This window comes from Pantherophis guttatus, chromosome 18, assembly GCF_059756535.1.
Source record: "Pantherophis guttatus breed Tessera chromosome 18, ASM5975653v1, whole genome shotgun sequence".
Taxonomy (NCBI): domain Eukaryota; kingdom Metazoa; phylum Chordata; class Lepidosauria; order Squamata; family Colubridae; genus Pantherophis; species Pantherophis guttatus.
The window spans coordinates 6,933,658-6,958,228 of NC_142080.1; the positions used below are offsets into that span (position 1 = coordinate 6,933,658).

Consider the following 24,571-nt stretch of genomic DNA (forward strand, 5'->3'; position numbering starts at 1 on the left):
AACTTGCAGTGATTTACTTAACAAGAAAGGTCGTAAAATGAGGCAAAACTCGCTTAATAACCGTCTCACTTTAGCAAGGGAAATACTGCTCAATACTGGTCGCAAGTCGAGGACTCCCTATTCTGGGAGCAACGCTGGGGCCTCGACTCCAGACCCCTCCCCTCTTCAAGCCCCCCCTCTTGTCACCACCGCCTGCCTGAGGTTCAGGTGAGGTTACCTGGTGAAGAGGTGCTGTCCGGTGGCTGGGAGGTGGAGGTGGTGGCTTCACTGGAATTGGATTCAGGGCTAGTCGGGGTCTCAGGAGGGGCCATCGAAGGGGCTGAAGCACTGGGGGGCGTTGGGGCAGCTCGAGGCATCCTGTACAAAAGAGGCAGCAACTCAGAATCGCATAAGTGTGATAAGGCAGAATAGGAATTTAAGGAGGGAGGGAAGGAAGGAATGAAGAAAAAAAGAAAAAAGGGAGGGAGAGAGAAAGAGAGAGAAAGAAAGAAAGAGGAAGGAAGGGAGAGAGAAACAGAGAAAGAGAAAAAGGAAGGAAGGAAGGAAGGAAGGAAGGAAGGAAGGAAGGAAGGAAGGAAGGAAGGAAGGAAAAAAGAAAGAAAGAGGGTGGGTGGGTGGGGAGAAGAGGGAGGGAGAAAGAAAAAGAAAGAAAGAAAGAAAGAAAGAAAGAAAGAAAGAAAGAAAGAAAGAAAGAAAGAAAGAAAGAAAGAAAGAAAGAAAGAAAGAAAGATCGGGTTTTCAATTCAATTGTATAGAATGTGAAGGATGTGTGTTTTATTTTTATAGTTATAATGTACACTGAAGATGGCATTTAATTTCGTTGTATGAGGTACAATGACAAGAAAGTAAAACTTAACCGAAAAAGAGAGAAAGAGGGAGAGAGAGAGAGAAAGAATGAAAGAGAGGGGGGAGGGAGGAAGGAAGGAAGGGAAAAAGAGAGAGAAAGAAAGAATAAAAAGAAGGAAAGAAGAAAAAGAGAAAAAGAAAGAGAAAGAGAAAGAGAGAAAGAGAGAGAAAAAGAAAGAAAGAATAAAAGGAAGGAAGGAAGAGAGAGAGAAAGAAAGAAAGAATAAAAGGAAGGAAGGGAGAAAGAGAAAGAGAAAGAGAGAGAGAGAGAATAAAAGGAAGGAAGGAAGGAAGAGAGAGAGAAAGAAAGAATAAAAGGAAGGAAGGAAGAAAAAGAAAGAGAATGAGAAAGAAAGAAAGAATAAAAGGAAGAAAGGTAGAAAGAAAGAAAAAGAAAGAGAATGAGAAAGAAAGAATAAAAGGAAGGAAGGAAGGAAGGAAAGGAAGGAAGGAAGGAAGGACATGTGTGAGAGGGAAGGGAAGGGAGGGGGGGGGGGGGAAACAGAGAAAGAGACAAAGGAAGAGGGAGAGGGAAACTCACCCGATCGTTGCCAGCACAGTGAGATACTGGTTGATCTGGAGCATGGCCGCATCCAGGAGAGTGTGGATGTTTTGCAGGCACTGCAGCCGAGCTTCCAAATGTTGCCGCTCGTGGCCTTCCATGGCCCGCAGCTCCTCCTCCGTCAGCCCTGCAAATCCCGAGGGGGGAACCGGCATCGGAGGGAAGCCTAAAGCAAAGGAGAGGAGGGGGACACATGGGACAGGAGGACTCGCCCACCTGCCCCCCAAAAAAGAACCAGTCCCTTAAGTCCCCCAGAGGGCAGCAAAACCGGGCGATCAGAAGCCGCCAAAGTCAGAACCCGTCAACGGAAAACGAGCGCCGATCTCCCTCCGCCCCTTTGCGGGAAGCCACACCCAGGCCCTCGCCGGAACGTACCAAACAGAGGGGGGAACGGCATCCCCATCCAAGGTGGAGGAAAGGGGAAACCTGGCACGGCCCCTGCGGAGGTTGCGGTGTCCGACGTGCTGGCCGAATCCCCGGTGGGCCTGGCGGTGCCTGTTGAGGAAACGCAGCTCTGTTAAAAGACCGGCCCCCTTTGGGTGGCTTCCCTAGCGGAACAGCCAGCTGTGCGAGGGTGTCTCACCTGCTCCTTGGGATCCTGGTGGGGAGGACGCGGCCGTGGAGGCACCGTCGGTATTATTGGGGGGCTGGACGCCCGGTACTGGAGGGAAAGGAGCCATGGGTGGCCACAGAGGGAACATCCCGGGAGGAAACGGAGGCAGGAGGCCTTGAGGGACTGGAGGAAGAGAAGAAGGGCATCAACTCTGCTTCTAAGAGAGGGTTGGAGAACAATGGCCCGTTTATGACGGGTGGACTGCAACTCCCAGAATTCCTGAGCCAGCCACGCTGGCTCAGGAATTCTGGGAGTTGAAGTCCACCAGTCATTAAAGGGGCCATCCTTTCCCCCACCTCGGTTCTAAGAAGGACCGGATTTATCCCAGCCAGCCAAGAATTTCAATTGGCCGTTATTTAAAATTACCGTATTTTTCAGAGTATAAGACGCACCTTAGTTTTTGGGGAGGAAAGTAAGAAAAAAGTTGATTGGCGGGTGGATCGGCCTCCCGGAATACCCCCAATCAGCTGTTCCCAGAGGTGAATTTTAGCAACACGTTCCTTGGTTGTGAGCTCTGTGCCTTGCTTTTTTTTCTGCCTCTGAAAGCCTCCGAAACAGAGCTTCAGAAAAAAAGGCTTTTTTTCTGAAACTCTGTTTGGAGGCTTTTTTTTATGAAGCCTCTTTCAGAGGCTTTTATTCTGAAGGACTATCTGTACTCTGTTCAATCTCCTTTCTTTGGTATTGGTATGTAGATTAACCTCTTCCGACCTGTTGGTTATTGTGCCATTCTCCAGATTTGTTAGCATAGTTTGGTTAGAACCTTTACTGATTCTTCTTTTGTTGCTTCCCATATTATTTTAGATAAAAGCCTTTCAGAGGCTTTTTTTCTGAAGCTCCTTTCAGAGGCTTCTTTCAGCCTCTGAAATCTCCGTTTGCGAGGCTGGGCGGGGCTACATTCGGAGTATAAGATGCACCCAGATTTTCACCCTCTTTTTTGGGGGGAAAAGGTGCATCTTATACTCCAAAAAATATGGTATCTGATTCAGAAAAGCCCGATCCCAAGCATACCTGCAAGACAGTAGAAGACACAATGCAGGCGAAGAGATGAAGAACCAGGTGGCTGAGTTCTAGTCTCACGTTAGGCATGAAAGGCACCTGGACTGACTGGGGGCTAATCACCAGGAGACGGTGAGTTCTAGTTCCACACTAGGCATGGAAGGCGGATAGATGACTTTGGGCCAATCATTAGGAGACACAGAGTTCTAGTCCCACCTTAGGCAGGAAAGCCAGCTGGGTGACTTTGGGCCAATCACCAGGAGACAGAGAGTTCTAGTCCCGCCTCAGACTGGAAAGCCAGTTGGGTAACTTTGGGCCAATCACCAGGAGACGGTGAGTTCTAGTCCTGCTTAGACTGGAAAGCCGGCTGGGTGACTTTGGGCCAATCACCAGGAGACGGTGAGTTCTAGTCCCGCCTTAGGCTGGGTGACTTTGGGCCAATCCCTCTCTCCCACCCCAGCCTACCTCACAGAGTTGTTGTAGGGGACTGGCTGGGAAATGTTGAGAGTTGAAGTCCATCCCCCCCCTCTGTTAAAGAGGTTAAAGGTGAGAAAGGTTAATTAGCATAGCAGCTCCCAAAGTGGGACTCACAGTTGGGCGGCTGAGGCATCAAGGGGGCCTGATGGGGGGGCGGATGCTGCCCTCCTTCCGGCTGCTCGGGGGGTGGCTGCGACTGGGTGGGCAGGGAGGCGCGCAAGACGTCCATCCGGCAGGTGGGGCAGGTCTGCTGGCGCTGAAACCAGGATCGGAGGCAACTGAAGAAGATGAGAAGCCCTTGCAGTTCTAATGGGTGGATTCAAAACTGCCTTCCAGGTCATTCTCTCTCCTTCTGTCTTTCTCCTTTTCTCTCCTCTCTCATTCTCCTTTTCTCTCTCCTCCTTCTCTCCCTCCCTTCCCCCTCCTCTCTCTCATTTTCTCTCCTCCCTCCCCCCTCTTCTCTCTCCTTTCTCCTTTTCTCTCTTCTCTCATTCTCTTTCTTTCTCCTTTTCTCTCTCCTCCTTCTCTCCCTCCCTTCCCCCTCCTCTCTCTCATTTTCTCTCCTCCCTCCCCCCTCTTCTCTCTCCTTTCTCCTTTTCTCTCTTCTCTCATTCTCCTTCTTTCTCCTTTTCTCTCTCCTCCTTCTCTCCCTCCCTTCCCCTCCCTATCTCTCATTTTCTCTCCTCCCTCCCTCCCCTCTTCTCTCTCCTCTCTCTTTCTTTCTCCTTTTCTCTCTCATTCTTTCTTTCTCCTTTTCTCTCCTCCCTCCCCCTCTTCTCTTTCCTCTTTCTGTCTTTCTCCTTTTCTCTCCTTTCTCCTTTTCTCTCTCTTGTTCTATTTCCTTTTCTTTCTCCTTTTCTCTTCTCCTTCTCTCCTTCCCCTCTATCATTTTATCTCTCCTCTCTCCCTCCCCCTCCCTCTCCTTCTCTTTTTCTCTCCTTCTGTCTTTCTCCTTTTCTCTCCTCTCATTCTTTCTCCTTTTCTCTCCCTCATTCTATTTCCTTTTTTCTCTCCTCTCCTTCTCTCCCTCCCCCTCCCTATCTCTCATTTTCTCTCTCTCTCTCTCTCCCTCCTCTCCTCTCTCTCACACACACATTCCTGCAGACAAATCAAGCTTTCAAGTGCACCCAGATTCACTCGGGTTTTCTATTTTAAAAAAAACACACCACTTCTCCCCCCCCTCCCATACCTGGTATGGAATATGTGATTGCATGGCAGGCGTTTCGCGCCCATCACCATCTCCTCCCGGCAGATGATGCAAACATTGTCCATGGCCTGGAGCTCTTCTGGGGTGGCATCGGGGTACCTGAGGAGAATAAGGCCAGACACCTAAGTTCCTTCCCTTCTCCCAAGAACAGCCCAAAGCTGACATTGTGAACTCAACAGCTGTGCCAATCAATCAATCAATCAAGATTTGTTTTGGATGGATAGATGACAGAGAGAGAGAGATGGATAGATATGTTTGTGCATGGGGTTCAACAAGGAAACAGATTAATATTAATATAAAAATCTTGCTGCCTGTATGTACCAATGGTGCTTTTTCAAAAGGTAACCGGACTTCCTTTGTTTTTCCTTTAAGATGTTTCGCTTCTCATCCAAGAAGTTTCTTCGGTTCTGACTGAACGGTGAAGGACGAAAGCATTTATATTCCTTGCAGTCATCTGGTCATTAGTACTCTTTCTGAGAGTCGTGGAGGCCACGCGGGAGGTTTTATCCATGGCTTCAGGATCACCTGAATAGTGCAAATGGTGTGGAACCTTCTTGCAACTGCTGAAAAGGACTGTGTTGTAAACAGGAGAATGACTCTCAGAGAGAGTACTAATGACCAGATGACTGTAAGGAATATAAATCCTTCTATCCTCCACTGTTCAGTCAGAACCGAAGAATCTTCTTGGGTGAGAAGGAAAACATCTTCAAGGAATTTATAGTCCTTGAATTTGGGACAATCGTGACCTCGATGACTGAGGATCTCCATAAACATTTGCTGCCTATATATTTAGGCCCTAGGGCTGTTAATGTATACGTAAGGATCTTCCATTAGGAAACAGATTAAACTCAATGTAAAAATCTTGCTGCCTGCATAAGGGACCTTCAACTAGGAAAGAAGATCAGGCGTTCCTGAAAATACTCACAGCGTGTTCATGTTGCGGATTGCCCGACGAGACATGATCGCATCCGTGACTGCCTTTTTGAACTGCCTAGGATGGGGATAGCAAGAGTTAGTCCTCAGGAAAACTTTGGATACACAATAGAGTTAGATCAATGGGAGCAACTACGGGAAAGAAACGATTAAGTTAACAATGGCAACAGCTTACAAAGAGAGTTTGTATAAAATGTTTTATAGATGGCATATGTCACCGGAAAGATTGGCAAAAATGTTTAAAGGTAGATCAACTAAGTGTTGGAAATGTCACCAGACACCAGGATGGTATTACCATATCTGGTGGACATGTGCGGAAGTGAGAAATTATTGGGCAAAAATTTGGATTTGGTTAGACAAAATGACTCAGCAACATATTGACTTAAAACCGGAGCTGTTTCTGTTGGGTATTTTACCTGAGGAAATTAGTAAAAAAAAAAATGTATATTTGATTATTCATGTAATAACTGCAGCGAGAATTGTATTTGCACAAAATTGGAAAGCGGAAAAAATCCCTACAGAGGGAGAGGTCGTTAAGAAAATATTAGAATGTGCAGAAATGAATAGATTAACATCAGCAATGAAAGGGAAGGAAGAATCGGAATATTACAACATATGGGGGCAATTTTATTATTGGATAGAAAATGAATATGGATAAAAAGCGGTGTAAAATTAAATAAACCCAGAAGAAAAATGTTCTAACGGGAGATATATTAAATTTGAAATGTAAATGCAAAGAAATATATATATATATATATATATATATATATATATATATATATATGTATATGTATATGTATATGTATATGTATATGTATATGTATATGTATATGTATATGTATATGTATATGTATATGTATATGTATATGTATGTATATTATGACACACAAATTTGTATACAGATGACACACTGAATGATAAATGATGTAACGTTTGTTTTATAAAATAAAAAACTTTTTATTAAAAAAAAGTGTTAGTCCTCAGGGGATGAACTGGCAGGCAAGACAATCTCGGGGGGAGGGAGTGGGGAGGGGGGGGTGGAAATACCCTTCACCTGCGGAGAGGTGCAGAACTGCAGGTATGCATCCTCCCAATTTTCCTGCATCGGACTCACCTCATTGCCAGGTACATCGGCCGGATGGCGAAAAGAGGGAAGGTGTGAACTTTGATCATGATCGTCATAAAAGCCATGTAGAGAAGGACCTTGATGAAACCTGAGGAGGAAAGGATAAATAATTCAAAGCTGATTGGCAGGTGGATCGGCCTCCTGGAATACCCCCAATCAGCTGTTTCCAGAGGGGAATTTTAGCAACAGGTTCCTTGGTTGTTGCATTTTTTTGCTTTTGGTGGTGCATTTTTTTTGCATTTTTTTTCTGCTTCTGAAACTTCTGAAACTCTGTTTCAGAAAAAACTTTTTTTCCTGCCTCTGAAAGCCTCCAAAACAGCTTCAGAAAAAAAGCCTCTGAAGCTCTGTTTGGGGGCTTCTTTTCTGAAGCTTCGTTTCTGATGCTTCTTTCAGCCTCCGAAACCTCCGTGTGAGAAGCCGGGCGGGGCTACATTCGGAGTATAAGACGGACCCAGATTTTCACCCTCTTTTTTTGGGGGGGAAAGGTGCGTCTTATACTCCGAAAAATACAGTAATTAAGTGAATCACGTAGTCGTTAAACAAATCTGCCTTCCCCGATTGACTTTGCTTGTCGGAAGCCGGATAGCAAGGTTGCAAATAGTGATCACATGACCCTGGGACAGTGCAACTGTCGTAAGGTACATGCCAGTTGCCAAGCATCTGGATTTTGATCCCGCGACCACGGGGATGCTACAAGTGTGAAAAAATGGTTCTAAGTCGCTTTTTAAACTTTGAAACGGTCCTTGAGCGAACGGTTGTACGTCGAGGACAACCTGTGTGGCCTCAGTCGTGCTACTTTCTTGGGATAGATGGGTTGGGTTTGGGGAGGGTCTTTTTACTTCATCCCCAGATCTATTTACCCGTGAAGAGTTCTGTGTAGAGCATGAAGACGGCCTTGTTGTCCCAGGGATTTTCACTCTGGAGGTCGATGGAGTGCAGCAGGTATTTGATGAAGACGGTCAGCACCATCGTCATGAGGATGGCGTACTGTGGAGAGGCGAGAGGAAAAGGATTACAAACCAGAATTTAGTAGAACAAGGCGCCGACAGGCTTGGCTTCCTTCTAACACTGGAGTTTAGATCGTAAGCCCAGTCCAGTTTCAGAATGTCCCTTAATGACCAAGTTAAATAAATATGAAGCAAATATGCAATATCAAAAGCAGTTTTTCCAATGTGGTAGTAAATACAAGCAAAACACAAGCAGAGGAGAGGAGTTTCGGTTTCAGTTTTAGTTTCAGAGATCAGCACAGCATGCAGCTTTAGAACAGTTGAGCTGAGCCATGCCCAAGCTCCTTGCTGTCTCCTTCCTTGTTGCTCACACAGCAAATACTGTTTCAGTTTCCAAACAGCCCTCAACTCTCTCACACACTGACAATATGCTAGCCAGATGAATCCCGATGGATGCTGGTAGGCAGAGACAGAATTTTTTTCCCCTTATTTTCCTCCCCCAAAACAAAGGTGCGTTTTATACTCTGGAGCGTCTTATACTCCGAAAAATACAGGTATACATCCAATTATTATTTATTATTATTAATTATTATAGGTATTTACTCACCTCAAAGCCAAAGACCAGCTGGACGGAAGCTCCCCGGGTCAGGATGCTATGGTAAGCGTGGCTGACAAACAGGAAATCTAGGATGGCCAGAAGCACCATGAGAGCTAGGGAAGAAGAGAGGCCATTTTGTCACTGGAAAAGCAAAAACGGAGTGGAGAAAACACACAACACACCAGAAATTCACAACATCCTAAGGCAGGGATGGCTAACCATTTTGCCATCGCATGCCAGGAGGGGGGGATCGGGGGGGGTCGCATGCGCGCGTGCCCTCACCCATAATTCTATGCACTCCGCCCCCGCGCATGTGACCCCTCCCTCCTGGCACACGATGTCCTGGTAGGCCCGTTTTTCTTTCTCACCTGACTCCAGGGCCTCTCTAGGAGTCTGGGGAGGGTGAAAACGGCCTTCCCCACCCCACCCCACCCCCGGAGGCCGAAAACGGCCCATTTGACTACTTCCTGTGGGACCGGAAGTTATTAAACAGGCCGTTTTCGGCCTCCGGGTGGGGTGGGGAAAGCCCTTGTAGTCCTGCCGGAAGTTGTTAAGCAGACCATTTTCGGCCTCTGGAGGACCTCCAGGAGGGTGGGGAAGACTGTTTTCGCCCTTCCCAGACTCCTAGAGAAGCCCTGGAGCCAGGTGAGAATCTACCCTGGGGAAATTTATTTTCAGGTAGATTTCATGGCTGAATTCTTAAGAATTTGCCTTCGGAAGTTGTGGGACTGTCATCACTTGAGACTTTCAAGAAAAGATTGGACTGCCATTTGTCAGAAATGGTGTAGGGCAGTGATGGCTAACCTTTTTGCCGTCACGTGCCAAAAGCGGGGGGAGCGTGGGGGGGTCGCGGGTGCGTGTGCCCACATCCATAATTCAATGCACCCTGCCCTCTTGCGCATGTGCATGTGACCCCCCCCCACGCTCCCCCCTGCTTTTGGCATGCGATAGCACGGTGGGCCCGGTAGACCTGTTTTTCACCCTCCCCAGGCTCCAGAGGCTTTCTAGGAGCCTGGGGAGGGCAAAAACAGCCTTCCCCATCCCCCCAGAGGCCCTCCAGAGGCCAGAAACTGCCAGTTTCCAGACTTCCGGTGGGACCAGGAGGCCTGAAAATCAGTTGGTCGGTGCACACGTGTGCTGGAGCTGAGCTAGGGCAACACTCGCGTGCCCACCAATATGGCTCCGTGTGCCACTTGTGGCACGCGTGCCATAGGTTCGCCATCACAGGTGTAGGGCCTCCTGCTTAGGCAGGTGGGTTGGACTAGATGACCTGCAAGGTCCCTTCCAACTCTGTTCATCTGAAGCCAAACTGGGATCCAGTCTCAAGGCACAACCAATCAAATGGAGCGAACGAAAACAAGGCCAAAGGGATCACGGGAACAGTCCAAAAAAAAGAAAAGAAAAGAAAAAAAAAGAGATAAGAAATTTAATAGAATAAATATATGTTACTTACAGACAATGCGGAAATGAAACAGCCAAGATATGTTGGGGCTTCTCTCCATCTAGAAGGAAGAAACATCAAGTTTAAGGGGCTGGGGAATTCTGGGAGTTGAAGTCCACGCCTCTTCAAGTGGCCAAGGTTGAGAAACACACGGCTTTGTTATAGAAACAGCTACCCGTATTTTTCGGAATATAAGACGCTCCGGACTATAAGACGCACCTACCTTTTTTTGGTGAGAAAAACAAGAAAAAAGAAATCTGCCTCTGCCTCCCAGCAATTCTGCCTCTTTGCAGCAAACAGCCTGCTTTGCTTTCATTTTCGTTTTCGGGAGAGCTTGATTAGCACAAGGAAAAAAAATCTGCTCCCAGCAATTTACCTCCTTGCAGCAAGCAGCAGAGGCCCACGCAACAATAGGCAGTAGCAATCCCTACAGCCTGAAACAGCTGAGAGTCGGGAGGCCAATCCAACCGACAATCAGCTGCTTGTGCTAATCAGGCTGTGCTGAAGCTGAAACGGGCTGTTTCAACTTGCTGCTAGGAGGTAAATTGCTGGGCGGCAGAGGCCAAAGGGTGGGGGCCAGCGGGTGGGCGGGGCTACATTCAGTGTATAAGACACACCCAAATTTTCGCCTCCTTTTAGGCGGGGAAAAGCATCTTATACTCCGAAAAATACGGTAGTTTCTATTATTATGAAAAAGTAAAATATTGAGGGTAGTTCTTAATTGCCTTATTTTACTGCACCAAAGGAGTCGGAAGTCAATGCCTTTTTTTTTTTCCTTTTTCCCTTGCTTTCCCCCCACTAACCACTTCCCTTTTTCCTTTCCTAATTTCCCCAATATTTGTTTTTGTGTTTTCTTTGCGTGTCATATTATAAATCAATAAAAAAACTACATGAATAGAGATACACGGCTTTAAGAGTTCAACCGGTAAAACCAGTTTTCCCTTGACCTGGATTAGCGTCTCGTGCTTCGCACCCACAAACGCGAGTTAGGGATCGTACTTACAAAATCCACCCGGTCTTCAGCCAGCCAATGGAAGCACTTGAGGAAGAGGAGGAGGGTGAAGAGCGCTACAAAACGAGGACTGAAGTCGTCCCTGAAGACGGTAAAGGCCAGGCAGGTCTCGGTCACGGCGTACCACGAGCGCTCGAGCAGATGCTGGGTGCGAAAAGATGGGATATACAGTAAGACACGGCTAAACCCAAACTGAGGGACGCGGTGGCTAAGACGCCGAGCTTGTCGATCGAAAGGTCGGCAGTTCAGCAGTTCGAATCCCTAGTGCTGCCGCGGAACGGGGTGAGCTCCCGTGACTTGTCCCAGCTTCTGCCAACCTAGCAGTTCGAAAGCAGGTAAAAAAAGAGACTTTTTCCTTTCGCTAAACCGGGCATGGGCGGCGTGTAATGCATCCGGCCCATGGGCCGGGAGTTTGATAGCCCTGCCCTATAGGATACAGCCCTGGTAGTGCAGTGGTTAGAATGTAGTATTACAGGCTGACTCTGCCGACTGTCAGCAGTTCGATCCTGACCGACTCAAAGCTGACTCAGCCTTCCATCCTTCCGAGGTCTGTAAAAATGAGGACCCAGATTGTTGGGGGGCAAGAGGCTGACTCTGTAAACCGCTTAGAGAGGGCTGTAAAAGCACTGTAAAGCGGTACATAAGCATAAGGGCTACTGTTATTGCTATAAGGAGATGCCAAATTTGGCGACTGTGTGGCTCAGAACGCTGGACTCTTGCTGGCCAGCCGCTGGATCCCACAGGATTCTTCTTCTATCCCTAAATATCTACTACAATCTCCTCTCTTTCCCCACCCCTTTCTTACAAGGTTTGTGTATGAATCTGTTGTTGTTGTTTTTTAAACTGCTGCTGTAAATGTAAATGTGAAACGCTTTTAATGGCTGTTCTTTTTTTTTTTTTTTTTTGTCTTGTCTTTCTCTCAGTCTCCTTCCAGGTGCTCTGTTGAGAAGGGAAGTGAAACCTGAATTGGTTAACAGCTAAATAAATGGTTTTGACAAAGGAAATCCAGCCGAGTGAGAAGCCATATGCTGAAGCAGTCACCCACCTTAGTTTTCTACGATTAAAAATATACTCTTTTGTCATTCTGGCTCCGAAGTGAACAAATGAATTTAAAAACTGGACACCAAGAGATCCTGAAGACAGGGAGTCCCTGACTTACGACCACAACTGAGCCCAAACTGTTGCTAAGCGAGGCATTTGTTAAGTGAATTTGGCCCAATTTTATAACTTTTCCTGCCACGGTTCTTAAGTGAATGATTGCAGTTCTTAAACTAGTCACATGTCGTTAAGTGAACCTGGCTTCTTCATTGGCTTTGCTTGTCAGAAAGTCACAAAAGGGGGATTACATGACCCGGGGACTCTGCAACCATCATAAATGTGAACCAGCTGCCAATGTCTGAATTTTAATCCCGTGATCATGGGGAGGCTGCAATGGTCTTAAGTGTGAAAAACGATCGTTAAGTCTTTTTTTTTCAGCGCCGTTAAAACTCTGAACGATCACTAAATGAACTGTTTAAGTCGAGGACTACCTGTATTCCATAATTCTGCAAATGGATATTTTTCTGTTTGATGCCTTCACATCTCTCATTTCCAGCGTCAAAATAGTTCCAATCAAAATTGTTGTTAGTTGCGTGTCCGACCCATCGCGACCCCATGGACAATGTTCCTCCAGGCCTTCCTGTCCTCTACCATTCTCCGGAGTCCACTAAAGCTCACGCCTACAGCTTCCATGACTCCATCCAGCCACCTCATTCTCTGCCATTCCCTTCTTCTTCTTTTGCCCTCCATCATTCCCAGCATTAGGCTCTTCTCCAGGGAGTCCTTCCTTTTCATTAGGTGGCCAAAGGATTTGAGTTTCCTCTTCAGGATCTGGCCTTCTAAAGAGCAGTCAGGGTTGATCTCCTCTAGGACTGACCGTTTGGATGGCCTTGCAGTCCAAGGGACTCGCAGGAGTCTTCTCCAGCACCAGAGTTCAAAGGCCTCCATTCTTTGGCCTTCTCAGCCTTCCTTATGGCCCAACTTTCACAGCCTTCCATTGCAACTGGGAACACCAGAGCCTTGACTAGATGCACTTCTGTTGGCAGGGTGATGTCTCTGCTTTTTAATATGCTATAATCAAAATTAGCTCCAAATTATTGGTGTGTGTTTCAGAGGTAGGTTTTAGCAGGTTCTGACCAGTTCTGGAGAACCGGTAGTGGAAATTTTTTTGAGTAGTTCGGAGAACCGGTAGTAAAAATTATGACTGGCCCCGCCCCCATCTATTCTCTGCCTCCCAAGTCCCAGCTGATCGGGAGGAAATGGGGATTTTGCAGTAACTTTCCCCTGGATTCAGGAGGGAATGGAGATTTTACAGTATCCTTCCCCTATAGTGGGGTGGGAATGGAGATTTTACAGTATCCTTCCCCTGCCACGCCCACCAAGCCACACCCTCAGAACGTGTAGTAAATTTTTTTTAAACCCACCACTGGTGTGTTTGTGTTAATTACACCATGCAGAAATTTATCCGAAGAGAATAAACACTTAACTTTGTACAATTGGCTCTTTTTGAAGTTCACAAGCAAAGACTCATGATTTGGGGGGAACAGAGAGAGGGATGTCTTAATAATTGGTGCTCCGAGCTTCAAATAGATGCTTCTTTGCAAAAGGGGATCGAAGTTTGCGAAAGCCCATTTAAGCGCGGCCTCCTCTCCCTGAGGCTAATGCTACCGGGCTCTGGCAATGACTCACCTCCATTTCTGCCGCTCGGAGTTGTCCGAAAAACACTTTGCCCATGAATTTGCCTAGCAGGAACACCAAGACAAAAGCCTGAATGTACAGGACCTGGCATCGCAAGAGAGCAAAAGACAAAAAAAAAAAAAAAGTGGTTTAGATAACCATCCGTAAAGAGAAGTAAAATTTGCAAGGAATTCTGTACCGTTTTTTTAACCCTTCTCTTCTTTCTGGTCACAAAAAAAGTTCCTTTCTCTAGTTAGCGAGGTGACATTTCTAACAGGAAACAATTTTATTTGTACTCTTTTATTATTTTCTCAAATAACTCAAGGCGACGCACATACTTTCTTCTTCCTATTATCCCCACAACAACAACCCTGTGAGGTGAGAGGGACTGGCCCAAATTCACCTAGTCAGCTTTCAGGCCTAAGGTGGGACTAGAACTCACCATCTCCTGGTGATCGGCCCAAAGTTATCCAGCTGGCTTTCATGCAAGACTAGAACTCATTGCCTCCTGGTGATTGGCCCAAAATCATCCAGCCAGCTTTTGTGCCTAAGGCAGAACTAGAACTCACTGTCTCCTGGTGACTGGCCTAAAGTTACTCAGCTGGCTTTCATGCCAAGGTGGGAATAGAACTCACCATCTCCTGGTGATTGGCCCAAAGTCATCCAGTTCGCTTCTGGGCCTAAGGCAGCAGAATTACCCTGCAATGCTGCATTCTAACCACTGAGCCATCACGGCTCTTTAATTAGTTAGCTGGTTAAATAAATAAAAATATAAAGGTAAATAAATAATCAATATTTCAACCTGACTGGAACTATAACTCCACTGCCTACGTTGACTAGAAATCTTTGCTTAGGAGCCGTAGCATATCTGAAGGGCAAGGAACTGGAGAAAAGCCCTTTTCAAGGCTACGCTGAGCCACGGTGGCGCGGTGGTTAGAGTGCAGTGCTGTGGGCTACTTCTGCTGACTGCCGGCTGCCTGCAATTTGGCAGTTCAAATCTCACCAGGCTCAAGGTTGACTCCATCCATCTTTCCATCCTTCCGAGGTGAGTAAAATAAGAGTGTTGGGGGCAACATGCTGGCTCTTTAAACTGCTTAGAGGAGGCTGTAAAGCACTGTGAAGCAGTATATAAGTCTAAGTGCTATTGACCTTCCTTCCTTCTGTCCCTCCCTTTCTTTCCTCTGTCCCTCCCTCCCTTTCCCTTTCTTTTTGACTTCTTCCTCTTTCTCTTCCTTTTTCCTTCCTTCCTTCCTTCCTTCCTTCCTTCCTTCCTTCCTTCCTTCCTTCCTTCCTTCCTTCCTCCCTCTCTCCCTCCCTCCCTCCCTCCGCAGTGATTAGAATGCAGTATTGCAGGCTAACTCTGCCCATTGCCAGCAGTTCAATCCTGATCAGCTCAAGGTTGACCCAGCCGTCTATCTTTCCGAGGTAGGTAAAATGAGGACTTGTTGGGGGCAAGAGGCTGACTCTGTAAACCGCTTAGAGAAGGCTGTAAAGCCCTGTAAAGCGGTATATAAGTCTAAGTGCTATTGCTACTCCCGGGGCCGACTGGGGAGGGGCAGACTCACCGCCATGCTGGGACTCGACTTGGTCAGGTACACCACGGTGGGGTAGAACTGGTGCTTCAGGTAATAGGCGTGAGCTATCACGGCGGAGGTTAAGGCCAGGCTGGCAGCCATCATGATGGCAGTCCGGAACATCTCCCTAAGGTCCGGCGCACTGCAAGGAAGAGACAGGAGGTAAATGACGGGACACGCCTGAATTGGCACTCGCTGCGGTGAGTGAAAAATAAAAACAAGAGCTGGCTGCTGGATTTGCATGGCTACGCCTCAGTGCACCTGGGGTTGCTATTCTCAACCTCTGACGGACGGGGCTGTTATTGTACAAGCACGTCTGGGTGGGACGTTTATGTGCTTCGGCGTCTCTCGCCTATGGAAAACGAGGGTCTGTATGGCAAACAACCCCAATCCTCTTTCTCCTCATATCCTATCAACTCCAGAGGTGGAAGAGGACATTTTTCCTTCCTGTGTTAGCCACTCCTTTTTTTTTTTCTTTTTTTATTGAAAAAGTTTTTCAAATACAAATTTTCCCCCCTTTCCCCCCCCCTCCACCCTAACCCCCCTCCCCCTCCCCTTCCCCTTTGACTTCTTCATAATAAAACCCAAATTCATAACAGATTATATCATACTTTACCATCCACTTACTCCATCTCCATATGCTGACCCTTTCTTTCTAATAAAATTATCATATCCCCCTTATATTATACTATAATATACATTTCAAAGTGACATTCTATTATAACATTATCTAATAACTCCTAATTTAACATAATAATGTTATTATATCTCCCAATTTAACGATTATATCCCCCTTATCCTATACTATAATATACATTTCAAAGTGACATTCTATTATAACATTATCTAATAACTCCTAATTTAACATAATAATGTTATTATATCTCCCAATTTAACGATTATATCCCCCTTATCCTATACTATAATATACATTTCAAAGTGACATTCTATTATAACATTATCTAATAACTCCTAATTTAACATAATAATGTTATTATATATATTATATCTCCCAATTTAACGATTTCCACTCATGATCTACCCTGCCACTTCTGTGGCTATCATTGCAAGTGCTGGAATTTATTAAAACTGCAGCCATAACAAAAGCCGAACTCTGAGAAACAAGCAGGGCTTAAATTAAATTAAAACAGCCGCTTTCTTTAACTGACAAGACTGATTTTACTACCAACAGTCATTGTGGGGGTGAGTCAGGGGGAAACGCTACTGTTCAAATCCCCGAATCTTAAACCTTGCTCATAAAATTCAGTAAAATACGACCTATGTGTTGTCGAAGTTTATCTTATAAATTATAAGCCTCCCATGGCTGGGAGAAAATGCTGCTGTTAAAAACCCTGAAGCCCAAATCTTGCTCATAACAATAAGTTATTACCTACATATTTCGAAGTTTATATTAAAAGCTACAGAAACTTTAAGTCAAACAGGAATATAACGTATGACTAGCATCACAATTTTTAATGTTTAACTCGGTTCTCCGTAGCACGCGTGTGTCAGACTGCGGTACTATCTCAAAATTAAATGAATTTCTTTTCTTTGAGCTTAGCCACCAGATCATGACTCCGCGCGGACAAGACTGACCTTTTGCCTCCCAATCCCTCCCTTTCAAATCCCCAAGTCTCTGCTTCTCAAGTCATTCTTCAGACTTCTCTCATTTCTCAGGAATGTGCCCCCTCCCCTGATTTCCACGACAACCAAGCTTCAAAGGGATTTTGCAGGCAAAAGGTTCAGAGTTTATCTTTCGCTCTCCTCTGCTCTCTCTGTGCCAGCGTTGCAACGCTGACAGCGTGTTGTGCACAAAAAAGTTGTACACGATGGCCAAGTTTTCTTTCTCTCAACAAAATATTGCCGGAGATATTATGTCTCAAAGTTGGTGGAACCTCAGAGTCATACTGTAGAAGGCTGAGATATGGGGGTCACACAAATGACTATATCTCCGCAAGTATTTGCATCAGCACACGTAACACTTTATCAATGTTTATTGGGGGGGACACGTATGCATGTTCACACAAAATTTCATCGAAATCCGTGATGGTTGAGCAGGGCACTTTTCTGAAATCAGATCACTTGACCTGGAATGACCCATGTCACACACACAGAGACAGACAGACAGACAAAACTCTGCTAATTGGGATTGTATCTGAGGTGCTAACTGTTTCTGTTATTGGGACCTTAAAATAAAGATATTGTCTATGGAGTTTCTCAGTCATCCAGGTCATAGCTGTTCCAAATGTGCTTTTTCCAAGAATGAGAAGCTGAAGAAGCTTCTTGGATAAGAAGCGAAACGTCTTCAAGGAAAAACAAAGCTCAGTTTTCGTTTGGAAAAAGCACCTTGGGACAATAACTGTGAAAATATCTACAGACCCCTCACATCCTGGACATAAACTGTTTCAACTCCTACCCTCAAAACAACGCTATAGGGCACTGCACACCAGAACAACTAGACACAAGGACAGTTTTTTCCCCGAACGCCATCACTCTGCTAAACAAATAATTCCCTCAACACTATCAAACTATTCACTAAGGCTGCATCTTCTCATCCTAAGGCTCCATCTTCTCACCCACCACCCATCTCCTCCCACTTATGACTGCATGACTGTAACGTTGCCGTATCCTACAATTTATATTGTTTCCTAGTAGGATTCAATTGCTTATTTGTACCCTATGACTATCATTAAGTGTTGTACCTTATGATTCTAGATGAACGTATCTTTTCTTTTATGTACACTGAGAGCGTATGCACCAAAGACAAATTCCTTGTGTATCCAATCACACTTGGCCAATAAAGAATTCTTTCTTTCTTTCTTTTTCTTTCTTTCATTCTATCTATCTATCTATCTATCTATCTATCTATCTATCTATCTATCATCTATCTATCTATCTATCTATCTATCTATCTATCATCTATCTATCTATCTATCTATCTATCTATCTATCTATCTATCTATCATCTATCATCTATCTATCTATCTATCTATCTATCTATCTATCTATCTATCTATCTATCTCCCTCCCTCTCCTTCCCTCTCTCTCTCTCTCTCTCTCTCTCTCTCTAATTTGTGCATCTCATCTGGCCTATCTAACATGATGTACAATGACAATAAAGGCTATACTACTATATCTCAAACGGGATATCTCAGTGGCTAAAACGCTGAGCTTGTCGATCGAAAAGGCCGGCAGTTCAGCGGTTCGAATCCCTAGTGCTGCATAACGGGGTGAGCTCCTGTTACTTGTCCCAGTTTCTGCCAACCTAGCAGTTCGAAAGCAGGTAAAAAATGCAAGTAGAAAAATAGGGACCACCTTTGGTGGGAAGGTAATAGTGTTTTCCGTGCGCCTTTGGCGTTGAGTCATGCCGGCCACATGACCACGGAGACATCTTCGGACAGCGCTGGCTCTTCGGCTTTGAAACGGAGATGAGCACTGCCCCCCTAGAGTCGGGAACGACTAGTACATATGTGCGAGGGGAACCTTTACCTTTACTATATCTCAAAGAGCTTACAAGAAACTCAGCAGCTGAAAGACAGAACTTGTGATATCCTACTTCCCGAATGAGTGACAAGGTGTATCTAGAGAGTTTGATTGCTTAGGCAAAACTTCTACAGCAATCTTGAGTTCTCCCAAAAACCCAACCTGGTAAAGTCCTGCTCAGAAACGTTCGCAGCAAACATGCGAGAGGTATTATGTATCTTAACACAAGTGAGCCAAGCTGTACGTGGCAATTAAAAGCTGACAGATGAAGCAACCTATTCCCAATCCAAAAGTTGACATTCCAGGGATAAGGTGAGGCACACACACCTGTTAAGAAGGTTCTTTGCACAAGAGCTCAGAAAATTCATGATTGGAGATTCAGCAAGTCGTCCCCGTCTCCCACATCAGCCTCCCAAAATTTGCTATCAAACACAGGGAAAAGTATCTGGGTTAAATATCTGGATTTGTTTATAAACCCACCAGACAATTGTGGGTTCGCAATTCACAGTGTGGAATTTTGGGGAGTTGAAGTCCATGCCTCTTAAAGCTGCTGAGAAACGCTACACTCGAAATTATTGGATTAAAATTAAAACATGGTTAGAAGAAATGCTACAACAACATATAGATTTAAAACCTGAGCTGTTCCCACTGGGTATCCTATCAGACAAAATCAGTAAAGAAAACATATATTGGATTATACATGTAATAACTGTGGCGAGGATAGTATTTGCGCAAAGATGGAAAGCAGAGAAAATCGCTACAGAGGGAGAAGTAATTAAGAAAATATTGGATCGTGCAGAAATGAATAGACTGACTTTGACAATTAAAGAAAGAGAGGAATCGGAATATTATAAGATATGGGGGCAATTTTATTATTGGCTAGAGAAGATATATATATATATAGGGAAATGTTGTAATGAAATGAATGAAGAGAAGATAGATAAATGTATTAATAGAAAAGTAATAAATGTGGGAGAAATGCTATAATAGATGTAATGAAAATATTAAGATATGATATTGGAGTAGTAAGAAGACACAAAAGATGCACTCAGATGGATTCACTGAATGATTATGTATTGTATGTTTGTTTGTCTATAAAATAAAAAACGTTAAAAAAAAAAGAAAGAAATGCTACACTAGACTGAAACGTGGGACATCCTGTTTTCCTACTTTCCAACGGGCCAAGGAGTCGTAAAACAGATACGGTGGATTCACAGGTCTCTGCACAAGCTTTGTGACTTGTGTTGATCCGGGAACAAGAACAAGATAAAATACAAGCGTCAAACCAGCAGAGAAATGAGATGTAATGTGAAACTCCAATATATATATATCAAGAGTTCACACTAGGAACTGCAGGAAGATGCAATGACAGCATCTATGCGTGTTAATCTTGAAATAGATGCGCTTAATGCTGGGGAATGTGCTTGAGCCACACCCACACAACACAACACAACACGACACGACACACACGGCCCCTATAAATAAGATAACTGGTTTCATTCGGGGAGAAGTATACGGTCTATTTTTAAGAGAGGCACGGTTATCGTCCCTTCGATGTGCAGCATGCAAAAGACCACCCCGACTTACAACCTTTCGTTTAGTGACGGTTCAAAGATACAACGGCACTGGCAAAAGGGACTTACTTAAGGACCGTTTCTCACACTCATGACTGTTGCAGCGTCCCTGTGGACATGTGACCAAAATACAGATGTTTGGCATGTCTTTATGACGTATCGCGGTGTTCCCTTTGTGCAACTTTCCGACAAGCAACCTCATTGGGGAAGCCAGATTCACGTAACAACTATGTTACTAATTTAACAACCGCAGCGATTCACTTAACAACGGCGGCAAGAAAGGTTGTAAAATGGGGCAAAACTCACTTAACAACTGTCCCACTCAGCCACAGAAATGTTGGGCTCCTATGTGGTCATAACTCGAGGACTACCTGTAACTAGCACAACCCGTGACTGTTGAATAAGAAAAGACAATTTCAAAGCACAGAAAAATGCCTGAACCTCCTAAACTTTCTATCAACCCAAAAGGTATGATATGATTCTGGATCACGCCCACAATTCTCATCCTTATTTTCAAAAACTTGACTTTTACATCCTGATCCAATTTTTCTGGTATTTATTTATTTTTTCACTTTTATTATCTTTAAAAATAAATCAAGATGATGCAAACATGTCTGTTATTCCTCCTTTTCCCACAACAACAACCTTGTGAGGTGGCTTGGGCTGATTGAGAGTGACCGGTCCAAAGTCACACAAGGTGGCTTCCATGCCCAAGGTGGAACTAGAACTCCCCATCTCCTGGTGATTAGCCCAAAGTCACCCAAGTCAGTTCTGTTTAAGGCAGGACTAGAACTCCCTGTCTCCCAATGATTGGACAAAGCCACTCAGCCAGCTTCCATGCTTATTATAACTGTATTTACATTTATCAAAGACCTGGCTATGTAATCTGTAGCGACTGGTACCTTAGCGTGTTTATATTTATTTAAAATTGTTTGATAGCATATTATAAGACACATTGGATGCTTAGAAAGGTAGACAGGCTAAAGTTAAGCTCAATAAATCTTAATTTCCGGGCAAAAAACCAAGCCTCTATGTATCAAGGAAGCAGACTATAGCAATTTTAAACTCCTGTTACTGTTTTTGCATTTGTTCTCGATATATTTGATGTATAAGATAGATAGGTTATGTTCTATTAGTAACATATGGCAATCTTGAGTTGCTTCATTACTACATTTTTTAAAAAAGTGATCAATATTAATCACTGTCAGTTTGGAACTAGGAGCTGAGAGATGTACCTGCTTTCACGCCCACCAATAACAACACTGATTTATTTAACCCACTCTGGACATATGATTTACAGAATCACAGAGTTACATGACATATGGGAATGATGAAAGTGGTTTACAAACAGTGAGAATCTGTACAAGGGCTTATTATCTGTACAAGGGCTTATTATTAGAAAGAAGAAAAATATGTTGCAACAGTATTAAACTGTCCCTGTAATTTCTTTGGGGTGCTTAGTGTCAACATATTTCTAGTCAGTTTTTCCAGTTTAAAAAAATGGATACGCTCAAAAGCAGGGATAAAGCCATGCACCAACCCAACACCATTCAGAAAGGACCAACATATTACAAGTAGTCCTCGACTTATAACAGTTCATTTAGTGACCGTTCGAAGTTACAGCAGCTCTGAAAAAAAGTGACTTATGACTGTTTTTCACATTTATGACCATTGCAGCATCCCCATGATCACGTGATCAAAATTCAGATGCTTGGCAACTGGTTATATATTTATGACAGTTTCAGTATCCTGGGGTTATGTGACCCCCAGTGTAACTGGCTGGCAGGCATTTATTTCCTAATTAGAAATGGTACCTAGGAATAGGGGCGGACCTGGCTGGCTGGCACTTCCTAACTGCAGAAATGGTACCTAGGAATGGGGGCGTACCCACTGGCTGGCACTTCCTAGCTATAGAAATGGTACCTAGGAATGGGGGCGTACCTGCTGGCTGGCACTTTCTAGCTATAGAAATGGTACCTAGGAATGGGGGCGTACCCACTGGCTGGCACTTCCTAGCTGCAGAAATGATACCTAGGAATGGGGGGGTACCTGCTGGCTGGCACTTCCTAACTATAGAAATGGTACCTAGGAATGGGGGCATACCTGCTGGCTGGCACTTCCTAGTTATAGAAATGGTTGGTTGGCACTTCCTAGCTGTAGAAATGATACCTAGGAATGGGGGCATACCTGCTGGCTGGCACTTCCTAGCTGTAGAAATGGTAGTTAGGAATGGGGGCATATCTGGCTGGCTGGCACTTCCTAGCTGCAGGAATGAGGACATATGTGGCTGGCTGGCATTTATTTCCTAGCTAGAAATAGTACCTATGAACGGGGGTGTACCTGGCTGGCTGGCACTTCCTAGCTGCAGAAATGGTACCTAGGAACGAGGACATATGTGGCTGGCTGGCATTTATTTCCTAGCTAGAAATAGTACCTATGAACAGGGGTGTACCTGGCTGGCTGGCACTTCCTAGCTGCAGAAATGGTACCTAGGAACGAGGACATATATGGCTGGCTGGCATTTATTTCCTAGCTACAGAAATGGTACCTAGGAATGAGGACATATGTGGTTGGCTGGCACTTCCTAGCTGCAGAAATGGTACCTAGGAACGAGGACATATATGGCTGGCTGGCATTTATTTCCTAGCTACAGAAATGGTACCTAGGAATGAGGACATATGTGGCTGGCTGGCACTTCCTAGCTGCAGAAATGGTACCTAGGAACGAGGACATATATGGCTGGCTGGCATTTATTTCCTAGCTACAGAAATGGTACCTAGGAACGAGGACATATATGACTGGCTGGCATTTATTTCCTAGCTAGAAATGGTACCTAGGAATGGGGGCTTATCTGGCTGGCTGGCACTTCCAAGCTATAGAAATGGATACCTGGGAATGGGAGCTCACCTGCTGGCTGGCACTTCCTAGCTGCAAATTAAAAAGGCTGCCCATAACAGACAAGTACGGAGATTATTACCCACCCATTATTACCTGTCTCAATTATTACCTACTCATAGGTTGGGGGGGGGAGGGGGTTCCTAAGGGAAGGAGGGAAGACAGCTGAAACCTCGCCCCCCCACAGCCATGACAGTCGCTGCGGAGGGTCCTCAGGGGCGGCCAGAGCCAGGCCCGCCTCCCCTTCCCCGCTGACAAAGCCGGGCCCCCCACTCACCCAGCCTCGGAAGACTCTGCGCCCCCAGCCTGAACCACCAACTCGTCTCCTCTGCCCAACCGGAAGTCCCGACGCTCAGAAGACACCTCACTTCCGTCCGGGATGTACCAAGCGTATGGGGTCGACCCCTTTTATTTTATTTTATTTTTCCTCTTTCTCTCCCGCTTTTTTTTTCCTCCCTTCTTTGGATTATCCTGGAAGCATCTCGGAAGGATGGTTTCTAACAAAATCCTTTTGAACTCCCTCCCGGGTCCTTGGATTTCTCTTCGCCTTTTCCACCCCTCTCTAGAGCTTGCTAATGGTACGGCCCATACAGTGTTGTCCTCCCCGAGCGGGACAGCGGAAGGAAAAAAAAAAAAAAAGAGGGTCCCGTGGCTCCCGCTGATTGGCCCAAAGTCTGGCCTCTCCTCCAATGGGAAAATGGTTGGCGAGTTAGGGCGACTGGGACAAGACTGACTGTTGCTAGGCGAAGAAAAACGTAGCAGGGAAGGCTTGGGGGTTCTGGGTTCGAATTCGAACGGGGATGTCGCGCGTGCGCCGACGCGTCGTTCTGTCTTGCAGCTTTTGTTTTTACGCTGGAGCAGAGAGGTTACTCAGGAGGGAAGCGAGCCCAGTTACAAAAAAAAATATGCAACTTTATGCATTAGTGGGCACTGATTTCCATCTTCATCGCTGTGTTTATATCCATTTGCATTGCATTCTAGAACATGCTGGAAGGGACCCCGGAGGTCTTCTAGTCCAACCCCAAATGCTCAGGGCAGGAGGAGACCTTATTATCCAATCCCAGTCAAATGGTTGTCCTGTTTCTGAAAACCTTCAGCGAACCTTTAATATAAATAAATAAACGCGATGCATTTAATAAATAAACGCTTTACTGCTGTTGTTGGCTTGCAGGAAATATCACCAGGAGCCCCCCAAAAAACCAGTTCGATCCTAAGCTGCAGATAGGCTTAAAGCCATGCTTAAAAATACAGATATGTCCTTGACTTACAACAGTTTTATTTAGTGACCGTTCAAAGTTAACTAAAAAGGGACGTGGGGCGTTGGAAGAAATGTCCTTATGGGTTCAGTTCCAAGATACTGGAAACAATGGAGATTGCTTGGAAAGATGGTTTTTAATGGTGGACAGGATCACATGCCTTGAAGAGAAAAAAAGAAGGGAAGAGATGCTGAGGGTGCCTGGGTTTTTTTTTAGATCCTCTCTTGGCCTTTTGAATTTGAGCTTGTTATTCTGATTGGCTGTCAGACTCCCACGGGGCTATGCAGGGGTAACTTTGTAGGTTGTCTGTGTCCCA

At 45.1% G+C, this 24,571-nt stretch overlaps 1 protein-coding gene across 1 annotated transcript in view; it reads right to left on the reverse strand.

Moving 5' to 3' along the window:
* SYVN1 (synoviolin 1) overlaps positions 1–23,638 on the reverse strand; it is a 25,960-nt gene extending 2,322 nt beyond the window's left edge. The window contains exons 1-15 of the mRNA XM_087880920.1: positions 23,277–23,638; positions 15,039–15,189; positions 13,486–13,578; positions 10,750–10,902; positions 9,759–9,807; positions 8,315–8,418; positions 7,621–7,747; positions 6,749–6,848; positions 5,627–5,692; positions 4,684–4,800; positions 3,609–3,772; positions 1,992–2,144; positions 1,784–1,903; positions 1,388–1,574; positions 218–357 (exon numbers count right to left, since the gene is read on the reverse strand). Of these exons, the coding sequence (XP_087737046.1) occupies positions 218–357; positions 1,388–1,574; positions 1,784–1,903; positions 1,992–2,144; positions 3,609–3,772; positions 4,684–4,800; positions 5,627–5,692; positions 6,749–6,848; positions 7,621–7,747; positions 8,315–8,418; positions 9,759–9,807; positions 10,750–10,902; positions 13,486–13,578; positions 15,039–15,170 (1,705 nt within the window). The 5' untranslated portion in view covers positions 15,171–15,189; positions 23,277–23,638. The remainder of the gene's footprint in view (positions 1–217; positions 358–1,387; positions 1,575–1,783; positions 1,904–1,991; positions 2,145–3,608; positions 3,773–4,683; positions 4,801–5,626; positions 5,693–6,748; positions 6,849–7,620; positions 7,748–8,314; positions 8,419–9,758; positions 9,808–10,749; positions 10,903–13,485; positions 13,579–15,038; positions 15,190–23,276) is intronic.
* Between the last annotated feature and the right edge of the window lie 933 nt (positions 23,639–24,571).